The sequence below is a fragment of the Larus michahellis genome, chromosome 2 (assembly GCF_964199755.1).
Source record: "Larus michahellis chromosome 2, bLarMic1.1, whole genome shotgun sequence".
Classification (NCBI taxonomy): Eukaryota; Metazoa; Chordata; class Aves; order Charadriiformes; family Laridae; genus Larus; species Larus michahellis.
This window is the reverse complement of record NC_133897.1, coordinates 38,395,784-38,408,111: the sequence shown is the minus strand read 5'-3', so window position 1 is coordinate 38,408,111 and position 12,328 is coordinate 38,395,784. Positions and strand designations below refer to the sequence as shown.

At 45.0% G+C, this 12,328-nt stretch overlaps 1 protein-coding gene across 4 annotated transcripts in view; it reads right to left on the bottom strand.

Annotated features, from left to right (window-relative positions):
* CREB5 (cAMP responsive element binding protein 5) overlaps positions 1-6,989 on the bottom strand; it is a 256,757-nt gene extending 249,768 nt beyond the window's left edge. The window contains exons 1-2 of one of the 4 annotated variants that reach the window (XM_074574925.1): positions 6,930-6,989; positions 5,862-5,948 (exon numbers count right to left, since the gene is read on the bottom strand). In XM_074574925.1, the coding sequence (XP_074431026.1) occupies positions 5,862-5,864 (3 nt within the window). In that variant the 5' untranslated portion in view covers positions 5,865-5,948; positions 6,930-6,989. Of the gene's footprint in view, positions 1-5,861; positions 5,949-6,929 lie in introns of those variants that run through there. The other 3 variants (XM_074574926.1, XM_074574923.1, XM_074574922.1) reach the window with 3 other exon arrangements.
* Between the last annotated feature and the right edge of the window lie 5,339 nt (positions 6,990-12,328).

The window sequence follows — 12,328 nt, the reverse complement described above, 5'->3', positions numbered from 1 at the left end:
AGGCACAGATTAAACCAATCAGCTAAAAATCACTTCCGAGTAGTACCTACAGAGGTATGAATTCACAATTTGAAGCTCCTCACCTAGCAAACAACTGTTGCTATTAAATACAACTTTTTTAAAAAAGTTAAATAAGGCGTATATTTGGACTGGAAATGATGGTAGACTAGTTCACACATGACTGAATTACTGCCAATTGATTTGCAGCATCAATGCACAACAGAGTGACCCACTAATACCATCATCCACATCTTGGAGTGCTCTGCTGTTTACTTAGACAGAATACTATTCTACAGGTAATTACCATACCAACTCAGCACTCCAGAATTGAAAGATTTAAAGCACGATAAAGGGGAAAAAAATAGAGAGAGAATGCAATATGGTAACATCTCAATTTAGTTCTTACTGTTGTAGTCACTCCATACAACGCATCCTAAACCAAATCTCAGATTCCGTTTATTGTGCTACAGAGCCCCCTGTGTTGAGCATTACACATTAACTAGCATTACTTACATTTGGCCAGAAGGAAAAAAAAAAAACCCAGATGTTAAATCTAGGAACCACTAGTTCAGGTTAATTTCCCACATGAGCCAAATTAATTTCTGAGTGCTCGCAAACAGCTCAAAAAAAAAAAAAAAAGCTGGCTATGAATAACGCTGCCATACAGGTAATGGAAGGGTAACTGAAGGCATAAGCCCACAAAGCGAAAAGGTAAAAAGGCCACTTTTTCCTCTAAATGAGAGGAAGATCAGCCTAATTAAATAAATTTCCGTGATAACCCTTGTATTAAATTTAGGCAGTGTCTTCAAGGATGACCAGTTTAAGCTCAGTACCTCCCCATACAGAAAACTTCAAAACACAGAAATATACTGAGATTGGGACCACGCACTTCAACTGCATCAAAATGTTCACGGCGTGGTGGCACCCAAAGACAAGGCCCTGAGGACGGAAAGAAACTGAGATGAGAGCAAAGGAAGCTGTTTGAGAAAAAACTGCAAAGGCCAAAAAAAGCGATAGAAACTATTTGTAGAGTTTACGTGGGGTAGAAAGTGGAGAGTGAGATCAAACCATGCCCAGCCTCTGAGCTAACAGAGGTCGCGGTACCCTAGTAAGAGTCATGAAAACATTCAGAGCCAAAGAAAAGCAGAATCGGCTCCTGATGCTGGCAAAGGTAGTAGGGGATTTGTAGTATTTTCCCCCCAATTAAATTCAAATCTCGTTCCTCCTGGCTTCTTCTAAAGATGTTGCCCTTCTTATCACCCGCTGAGTGGAGCTCTCTGGCCAAGCGGGGTTGCACCCCACACCTTCAAGTCACCTTACGCGGAAGGGTGTCAGGACAGTGACATGAGCCATCTCAAAGGATGAGCTAATTAAAACCACACACCTAGACAGACACTGCTGATGACAATGTTTCGGGGCATTTAGTTTGAAATTGTGTGCGGGACTGATTCCTTGAACAAATTCTCAAAAAAAAAAAATAAAAATACATAAGACGGAAACAAGAACCAAAAGCAAAACATCTTTTAAGCTAAGGAAATTATCGTAAGCTTTCAATGTTTTACTTCGAAAATCCTACAGCCTTCAGCAAAATCCTTGGAAAATCTCTTTGTGTTTTTAAAATAGCATTCGATATCACCATCTAGAAGCCTACAAACCACTCCAACCAACCCTTTCCAAACTCTCTAAGGGCAAATAACAGCTGCATTTCCCATGTGATTGCCAGTAAAAAAAAAATTGCTGACTCTCACTATTTTTAATTACAGAGTAAAATAACACCTTAGTGAAAAAACTGTAGGCATACTATTATTTTAAAGTGCCGGGGTTGCCCCTTCAAGCTGAGCCTTAGCAGGAGCAAACGGTCAGTGCACAAACCAACAGAACAGCTCCTTGGATGTAACGAGACGCAACAGCTTGTCTGCTTCAACAAGTCTTTCTACCTCATCACTGACCAAAATCATTATTTTATGTACGTTATGTTGTGCTTGTTACATACACCTGAGACAATTTAAATCATTTCTTTGATTCTATGTATAACCACACACACACACAAAAAAAGGTATTTCCATAACAGCATTTTGTTTTCACATGTCAAGTCTACAAGAGCTAATTTCTGTACATACTGCTGTAATATGGCCAGTGTTCAAATACGGCATGATAAGATATTGTCTGAGATCATTGTTTTGCCAGTGTCAGAGAATACGACACCTTAAAAATTGGCATAGTAATACAAGTTTTGGTAAGAGGAAAAAGTGTTTTCATAGTTCTTATTCCAAACTGTTGCTTTAAATTTACAATCAACTTTGATCATTTCTCAAGGCAGAAAAATGCAAAAGTCCTAAAAATACTATTTTAAGGCTAGAGCCCTAAAAGCCCTAGAGCGTTATAAATTTGCAGAGCAGAATATATCATTTACCTAGAAATAAGGGTGGGGTTTTTTCAGGGGTTAAATAGTGTGGAGAAGACAAATCAACAGAAAATTCTTTTGAGATATTGCAGAGTGGTAAGGACCTACCAAACTGCCTGATCAGTCCTGCCGTTAGTACTCACGACTGACAGAATCTCAAAGCATTTTAAATATTTCCACTAGGACTCATGAGTATTTGTCGCAACGAGAATTTATACAGGAAAGATTAGGCCAAATAAGCTATCTTAATTATATACGTCTACCTATTAATTTGGTTAGTATGAGACAACCATAACCAAATCAAAGCAAAAGAATCACCTGGACCTATGAAGCGGAACCGAAAGACCTGTTGCTTTATACATGTGTCCATGTTTCCAGCAACTGCATCTACTGAGTAGAGTTTTCCTGTAACGAGCTACAAGAAAAATCAGTATTTGCGGGTCTTGAGAAAAATTACCATTTTGTTCCAATAATAAATCATATGGTCCTTAATAATAATAATACTAAAAAAAAATATTTAAGTAGAAACAGTTTGCTCTTCTTTTATTGCAAAATCTTGTCCAGAAATAACGTTCTCATAATAAAGGGTTTATAGGAAAGATGGTCACTGGAATTAAAATAAAGCTTGAAAGACGGCTAATAATACATAAACGTAGGTATAAGTCCTCAAAGCAACAGGTTTATGGAAAATCCAGAAAGTTAACTAACAGCAGAAACTGGAGACACAGAATGTCAAAGATTAGAGGAAAAGTCCTTGATCAAATAAGTTGTTTTAAAAGCAACAACAACCTTGCAAGAACTCTTCCAATAGTTAAGATCCTCGTGCCTTGATTAGGGGTGCAGAGACGGGTTTTTAAAGGGGGCCACAAGCAGACAAGTTAATAACCAACTTCCCAATCGCTCTGCAGCACTCACTGAGCTCACAGAGATTCTGCCCACGCAAAGCTGAAAGGTTTAGTAGGTAAAAAGCTGCCTTCTGAAGGCTCTGTGAGATTGCCTCTCGCTCACCAACTGCAGAGTGAACTCCAGCTCTCACTGAAACCACCTTTCACAGAAAACTCCTCTGCAGTGCACGGGATAAACGTAAGCGTTATTTTAGGTTCTCAACGTGAGGAAGTGACCATCAAATTAAAAAGTACCTATGACACTTTATTTGTGAAAGTAATTCTGATAAATGGTGATGTAAATAAAATGACACGTACAATCTCGCTTCTATCTTTTCTTTTAATCTATATACATGGTTTGCTTCCCTTTACATTCCCCGGGCTAAATTAGCAGAGGCGGAGTTCGATAAATTGAAGCTGAACTATTAATGGATGTTTTGGTGAAGGGTAAAGGGTTCTGATTTTTCTTAAAGCGTAGAGTTTTTAAAATACTGCAGTTTTGACTCCTGGAAGAGTGCCATCCAATATTCAAGAATGGCAGACAGAGCTTATTGCCTTTTTTATACGCTATTACAAAACTTTTTGATTTTAAGCATTAGTCTGACTGCTCCTAACAGTCTCCAATTAAAGATGTAACAATAGAAGACCACCGCAGTTTCTTTTTCATGCCATAAATTCATTATTTTTATTTCCTGTTTCACTCAAGTTTTTCATTTAAAGTTTGAAACTTTGATGTTCTCCACAGATGCAAACAAACAGAAATCCCACGTAAGCTAACAGGACGGCAGAAACATCCCCAAATCTCTGGACAGCAGTAGATACCAGTTCTTCACAAATCCATGCACGATAGAGAGTAATGAGAAATCCCTGGTTAGTTATCATAAAAATAGATTCCTTACCATTTTCTGCAGAGCACAGTCAGGTTCAAGTTGTTTTGTTCAACCACCACACCAACTGTTCTTTCCTTTTAGTGACTTTTAAAAAAAATAAAATAAAATAAAAAAAGCACCTCACTTTGCCAGTGATAGCTGGGGGGAAAACTCCCGAGAGCTTTTAGGCTTCAGTAATCAAGGCCATCAGAACTGTACTTCATTAAAGCCGTATAACACAGTTCAACCAAGAGTTACGTCCCAGGTTGTAGCTCTTCGCCCCTCTCTCGTTCTCTCCTTTCTCTCGCTGTTTCTTTCAGTAAATGAGACTAATTTTTCCAGTAGCCTTTAACTCACTAGATTAACTGCCGTGGAAAATGTGACTACAAACTCAGAGCACTGTCTAGCCTCCAAGCCAGCACAGAATCAACTTTGTTGTAAGTGTTGAAGGACACCTAGCAAGCTGCTACTTGCTAAGTTCATAACCCAGGACTATATACTCGCAAAGAACAGGACTGCGCCATCTAGTTAACTGTTGGGAGCAGATGCCTCGGGATGCAGGGCTTTAGCACTTGGGAATGTTCGGTTTTCTTAAAGATTCAATTGTTGGGTTGTTTTTGGTTTTTTTTCAAATAAAATATCACTACTGAGATAATCCACATCTAGTGGATATGGGAAAATTTAGGCTATAATAGCGCAGCGAACTTCTACATCTATCTTTGATTTACAAGATAAAAGCAACTTTTAAATTAAAGAGCCTTTCTGCTAATAGAGCTTATTATGCCAGAGACAGGAATGATTTTCCTAGAAAGTTGTCCCTGTGTGCACGCCTATTATCTTTGCTTTCCCCCTTCCACTAATGAGCATTTATCTAAAGAGCCTGTTAATCCTCTGATGTGTGCTTCTGGTCAGAGGTAACAGTTTGAATAAAACCACTAATCACTTATCACTAATCACTGATCATTAATCACACTTTTCCCTAGTGCTTTGCGACCTGTACAGCTCCCCTTAGGATTAAGGAGTCACAAATAAGGATTTCAGCCATTTTTTTTAATAAAGAATTTCCAGCTTTTGATACCGACAGCCTCATTCACCACATGAAAGTTACAAAACAGCAAGCAAGGAGTTTCAACACTGCACACTTTTCTACTGAAAATAAACCATACCCTTATAAAAGTGTACCTCCTTCAGCAAACACACACACACCCCCCAAATTATGCTACATTTTTGCATTCGGCTCTCACCTTCCAGCTCCCAATTTTTTTTCAGTCCACTTTCTGGATTATTTCTGTCTGACAGTGCCTTACAAGAAAGTTTTCCTTCGCCACTGTTACTTTACTTGACAGACTGCTGCTTGTCCAAACGGCCCGACAAGGAAAGGCTGGTGCAAGCCAGCGGGCAAGTATCTCTCTGAAAACTGCACGGTCTCAAGGAAAGCCCAAGCAAGATGCTTCGCGGTAATTATTATGCTTCCGTTCCAGCTATAATTTCATCTAGCTAAGCACTGTTTCTTACTGATAATATATGGAAATCTTTTAATCTTGCTGCTTAAGATACTCCTAATATCGGTCTGGATTAAAAAAAAAAAAAAACACACACATATGGACATTTCATTTTCCTTTATTCCTACCCCCATCTTCGAACGACCTCTCTCTTTCCGATTGTAAAGCTTATATTAAGCCCTGGAGATGAAGGATCACTCACCATGCTTGGACATAAATAATAGAGGAGGCAGAGTTTAGCAAGTATTCCCCTTACACTCCTGAAGCTCTTAGCGTCCTGAAAACTTCGCTGGGGAGAGAGAGACCCCTGTAAGAGAGGACAGTGGCGGAGGGGGACGGGGGGCGCGGAGCTGGGGAAGGGGGGGCGACGAGCGGAGCAGCGGGGCTGGAAAGGGAGAACGGGGCTGCAGAGAGGGGACCTTGTCAGCACTCCTTCCTCCCCCCCCCCCCACCACCACCCGGGACCCGACGGCATCAGAAGCGGAGCATCAGCCCCGCACCGGCCCGCAGCATGACGTAAGGGCTGGGAGCAGCCCGGCACCCGGGGTCTCCCACGGGGGAAAGGCGGCCGCGCACCGCGCAACCCTCCACGCCCGCCGCCGGCGGTTCCCGGCTCGGTGGGGCGCCCCGGCGCCGCCGCGAAACTTGCCCAGAAGTTTAGGGGCGGCGGGGAGAGGGGGCGGCGGGGCAGCCGAGCTGTCAACTGCCGGGTGCCGCCGGGGCAGGCGGAGGCGAGGAGCCCATGTAGCACTCCGCGGGGCGCGGGGAGACCGCGGACCCTCCGCCGGGACCTGCCCACCCTGCAGCGCGGAGCGGGCTGCTGCCTGCGCCCCGCGGTAGCCGCCCCATCCCCATCCCATCCCGGGAAGCGGCGCGCAGAGACTTCCCAAACTCCCCGAGATGCGGACGGGGAGCCCGGCTGCCCCGCAGCTCGCCGGCCGTGCACCCCCAGCTCCCCGCCACCCTGCCCGACCCTCCGCGGGGCGCGGGGGTCGTGCACACCCCTTCTGCCCGGCGGGGCACCGCGGGATCCCCGCACCCGGCGGCAGCGGCGCGGCAAGGGACCGGCTGCTCCTGCCTGCGGTGCAGATGCGGTGGCGGAGGGAAGAGCCCCCCCAGCCGCAAGCTGCCCCCTCTCTCCAGCCGCTCACCCCGGCGCTGCTGCCCCGCTCCGCGCCGTGCGACGGAGCGCGGAGTTGGCCGCGCCGGGCGCCTCTCCGGGAGTGGGGTGGGGAGGGGGGAGAGCAGCCCCGTATTTTTAGGAACTTACCGCCCGGCGCGGTGCGGCGCGGCGGGGACGGGACCGGCAGCGCGGCCGGAGGAACCACGTTGGACTGAGGGACGGTTACAATACGTTCTATTTAGAGAAGCATTACATCACCCTCCGTGACGTCACGTGGGATTCCTGAACTTCTAAATCATTGCGGTCCGTGCCGGGCGGGGGGGGGGGTGAAAGGGGAGGGGGGGGGGGGACGGCCGGGCGCGCGGGGCGGGGGCGTGTCCCCGCTCGGTGCCGCCCCCCCGGGAGGCGGGGCGGGGGTGAGTCAGGCTGGAAACAATGTCCCGCCCCCCGCGCCGGGGACCGGCACCGCCCGGGCGGGGGTCGCCCCCACGGGGACCCCCCCAGTCCTGGGGAGAGGGCTCCCGATCTCGGCTGTGCGCCCGTCCCAGGCGGCGATGGGGTTTTGCGGGCGGGGGAGCTGCCGGCCCCGTCTGCCTCCCCCCGGGCTCAGCGGCTTGGCAAGGAGCAGCGGGCGCGGGGCTGGGGGGGGGGGGGAGCCGGTGTCTCGGCCGTGGCGAGGAGGTGCCCCCGCCGCCGGGCGGCCGCGGAGCCCCCACCGAGCCGCGGGCGCAGTGGTGGGGGGGGCCCGCACTCAACTGGGACTCGGTCCTGCAGTCCCAAACTCTTTCGCTTGTTTGTTTGGGTTTTTTTTACGTAGCAACTGGCTAATAAATAACGCAGTATCCGAGAAGGGAGGGGGGGAACCTCCGTCCCGAGCTGCGGGGGTGCGCCCCCGCCTGCCCAGGTGTGCCCGATCCACGCGTGTCCTCCCCGCAGGGCGCGGGTGCCGCGGCGGGCCCAGGGGCGCTGGGGCAGCACAGCGGTAAAGAGCCTTAACTGCTATAATCGAGTATTTCGCTGCTTTTTCGACGCTTAACGTTCTGCAGCTAGTTACAGAACGTCTGTGGGTATCTCGGACAGTGACAAGTTTATTGTTCCACCCTGAACGACTTGAGTACCTCCTTTCCTGGGTTTTCTTGTATTAATTCCTCAGCACTGCCTCTAGCACCTGGGTCTGGAGGTTCCTCTAGCACCTAACTATCCACGCGGTAGCTATTCAGGAGGTATTATCGAAGATATACGTGATAATTAACTGGATTTAGCTGCTGATTCATGCCAGGAGGTATGACTTAATTTCAATGCGGTGTTTTAGCACCTAAGCCTGGGGTGACTCGTGAGGAAACCTCAGTGTTTCAAGGCAGGGTCTTAGAATCTGCAACACATTGCTCGGTTTGGTTTTTCTCTGATAATTAGCAGAGGAGCGAGTAATATAACGTGCACTGCCAAAATCAGGAAATACTTTATAAATGGCAATAATACAGCACTTTTCTCCCAATAATGCCATTCTTTTCCAGGCTTATATTAGGCAATCTAATAGTCTTCCTCAGCTTTTAACAATTCACTGGCACTTTATGCAGGATTTAAAGCAGATAGAAGCGGATCCTTTCAGTGACTGATGATAGGTTTTGAACTCATTTAACTACTTAGGATAAGGCTTAATGATGCTGTCACTATAAGCTTTCGTTTTGTCAGGTATTATCCTGGGAAATTGCATACTGAGTGCAAAGTGCCTTACCTCTAAACGTCCTGAAATTATAAACTACAGAGATGACTAAATTAATAAATGCAGTTACTTCTGTCACACAGGAAGGGTTTTAACATACAGAAACACTGCAGTTATTTAAGGCCGTGACAAAAAGATTTAAGTGCGGGAAGCAGCTCTGCATCTCTCATTGAGATTTCATCAGACAATTTATGTACTCACACTTTTTACAGATGCACAGCCGTGACTGTGGCTGATCGATGGGGTTTTCCTGGGCTAGGCACAGCGTTTTTTTTCTCCAGGTTTCTCAATGAGAACAAACTGGAACTGGCAATGGAGAATTCAGATGCCAGTCAAGGGTAACAGGGCCTAAATCCCCCAGGTGCCTGTATAGTAAGAATCAGTTATGGCAAATTTGACACAGATAGAAGCAAAACAAAAATGCAAGGTGAAGTATTAGCCATAGTTTTATGTTATCAGTCTAGTGGTGATGCTGGCTTATGAATGATATTGTAGACCCCGTGTGACATGTACACATATTATAGTGAATTCATAACTGGACCCACTTTGGGTGTGCAGTGTGCTTTGATTTAATAAGTTTTGTTTAAAGTTCCTGACTTAAATATTCTGTGTGTCCTCCCACGCTGTGCAGAGTGTCATGCAAAAAAAGACATCCGAAAAGCAAGATGAACAAGACCGCCACGTTAGTCAGATCAGTAACTTTACTTGCCACGTACCTGTTTGGACAGATCTCTACCACTTGAAGAGACGGGCAGCTCTCAGCAGCGGTTTGTGTGTGTGTCTGCCACTGGGAGGGTGGTGACAAATGCTTTCAGGGGTGGTTACCTTGGTTTTCGCTGACAGAAGAGCAGAGAGATTCTGGATTCCTGAAATGAGTCTTAAGTCCCGAGGGAAGACTCTTGACTCTTGAAATGAGCTGTAGTCCTGGCGGGGAATGAGTACAGAGTAAAGTAACGGTTCCTCTCGGGTTTAAATGTGCTGCGATATGTGTCACATAGCGTTGCTTTCCCCCATGCCCAGCTTCTGCTTCACTTGTCACCCTCAGCTCCTGTTGCTCCCCCTGCCTCGTCCAGCTCTTTCCTCACCTATTTCTGCTTTCTTCTCACCTGTTACCAACCCTCTCTCCATCCTCGGGCAACTCCTCTGATTTCTGAATGGGGATGTGAAAAGGAGCACTGAGAGATGCAGCTTTGTTTTGTTCTATGCTCACCTCAGTGCCTGGTTGCCGAGCAGTTCGCAGAGGACAAAATGTGCTGATCCCCCAGCCTGAGGACCCCCACCAGAGAAGGGACATTGAGGAAACGTAACTGCCGAGTTCTTTCTTGATACAAACGGCGGGGTGATGACAGGACAAGAGGAACTCCCCTGCCTGCGAAGTTGCTGCTTTCCAGCTGAGCTGATGTCTGCTGCGTGTTGTCACTGTGAAGAACATCTCTTTAATATGAACTCCTATAAAGGTGGTTTAGATTAGCATATTTTACTCAGCAAATGAGGAATGTACGCAGAGTCAGTTACCACAGCTCATCTGACAAGCCGTAACTTGAGAATGTGCTCTATATGGGGGACACATTTGGGCAAATCTTAGAGGCTCATCAAAGGCACCTCCTGTGACAGTGAGACGATCATTCTGCAGAACTTCAAGTTCCTGCTCCAAAAGCACCAGATGTTCCCAGAAAAAAAAGAAAAAAAAAAAAAAAGCCCTGTGAGATTTGGGGTAATGATAAGGCAAGGAAACGTACCTTTTCTGGAATATTGTTTCTGGAATGACTGACTTTTGGAAGCAGCTTTCCAAAATACTCCTGCCTAGGGCAGGCACCTGGCATGGAAAACTCCATCCTGAACGGTTCAAAACTTGGCAATGTTTTTAAACAATTGAAGAAACTTATAACAAAAAGTACTGGGCAATCAAGTCCATGAGCAATCAACTACCTGTTTTATCTGTAATGTTGTTTCACAACCACTTTAAAGGTAGAAAGTCATATGGTGCTTTTCCATTTTTATAGTCAGGCTTTTATAAAGCTGCTTTCTTCTGATGGCAAAATCCCTCCTTAAATACTTTTCTGTATTATATGTTCTAATAAATGTTTTCCAGATAGGTCTTTGTCGCTTTTATTCTTTAATTATAAAACGCCAAAAAAAGAATGTATTCTTTACAGCAGTAGCTTAATTGGTATGAAAACGACTCAGACTTTTGCAGTTAAATGAGTTAGAATGACATTTGGTTTGATTGATGGTAAATGACAGTAGTGCTGTTTCAGCAAACACCTAAAATCTTTGTCATATCATTAAAATCATTGGGAAGTAAAGATATTAAAATAATTATAGGAGTTTTGTATGTCAAATATCAGTCTCAGTGAGACACTATTGCTGTCACATAAAATTAATATTTACTGCTAGCATAGTTGGATATTTTACATACCCATTCTTCCTATAACATCATTAACCACATGTTTAACTAAGCTGCTGCCAGTGTTGAGTGTTACTCTCAGCTTTGGCACTTGCAATTATCTCGTTACAAGTACTTTTCAGCAATATCTTTTCGTCTAATCGAACAGTAATTTATTCACCTCCTTACATGCTACCAAACACTTCAGATCTCCACATTTATCATGTGAAACTACCTGCAAAAAGTAAAACCAAGCCATTCGGCACTCTTTTCTCTTTAGTAAAGATCTATCCTAGGCACACAGAAGGGAAGCCTTAGAAATAAAATGCTAAGGGTAAAAATTGATTTCTAGATCTTAACGTACGCTTTAATCCATGGTGATAGTAAAATGCATTTTAAAAGGGGGTAAAAATATGCTATTTAATGTATAATAATCCTAGTGATATCCTGAAGAAATGTAAATCTGGTGGTTTTATGCAACACTTGATTCTGTAATTATGATATCTCTGTTCAGGTCTCATCTCTACTTATTTTAGTAACAGACTGAAAGGGATATGAGCAAAGGGAACCAAGTACTCTCTATGGCTTCGGGGGCTCACTAGGAAGTACCAGGTTAGTCTTAAAGCTGAGAGAGAAATTGGAGAATAAGTAGAGTTAACCAGAAGTTAAGCAGTATTCAACGTTTTTAAAAACTTCAATTAGCTGAGTTTTAAAAGGTAAGCAATGTTCCTGTTCAGACTTGTCATTTCTCCAGTGGGCTGGAGAGGAAAGGAAGTGTGATACAGCACAGGGATGTGAAACAGTCCTGTGGGATACCGAGCAAGGCATAGCTGCATTTCTTTGCTCTAAGTACATCTCCTCGCTCATTCATCTGATGGTCTCGCCTTTACCTAATGACATTCTTCTGTCTTAAGCAGGTGACATAAAATAAAGGGAGCCAGGTCTCAGTAGGAGCACATGCAATGCAAAAAAAAGTGCTTTGCGAGAGAAGGCTAATGATGTGCCCTGTTTCTTCTACGTACCCCTATGGGATTGATTTACATGGCAGCATATTTGGTCCCGTAACAGTATTAACTGCCACAGTTCTCTCTTTTCTAGAAATTAAGATGCTTCCTGGTTTTTACAACATCAAATAGAAATCTTAATCGTCTCCTATTTCTGAATGATGTCCTAGGCTCTGACACTCCTACAGCTACTGTGTCACACTGAGAATGGACCTCACAAGGGATTCACGTTCTCTTTGACAGCATTTATCTGCAAACGGACTTGAATTCGGTTGAACCAAACAGGAGCTATCTGTGTTTCGACACATCTGTACTGCAGAAGCCACAGCCCAGAAATGATGCCATTTCTTTTCCGTTTCCTGGAGGGTTACCTGTGAGGTAGAAAATCTCTTAACGCCAAGCTTCCTGGTCTGAACTAAACTGCCGAGTGTCT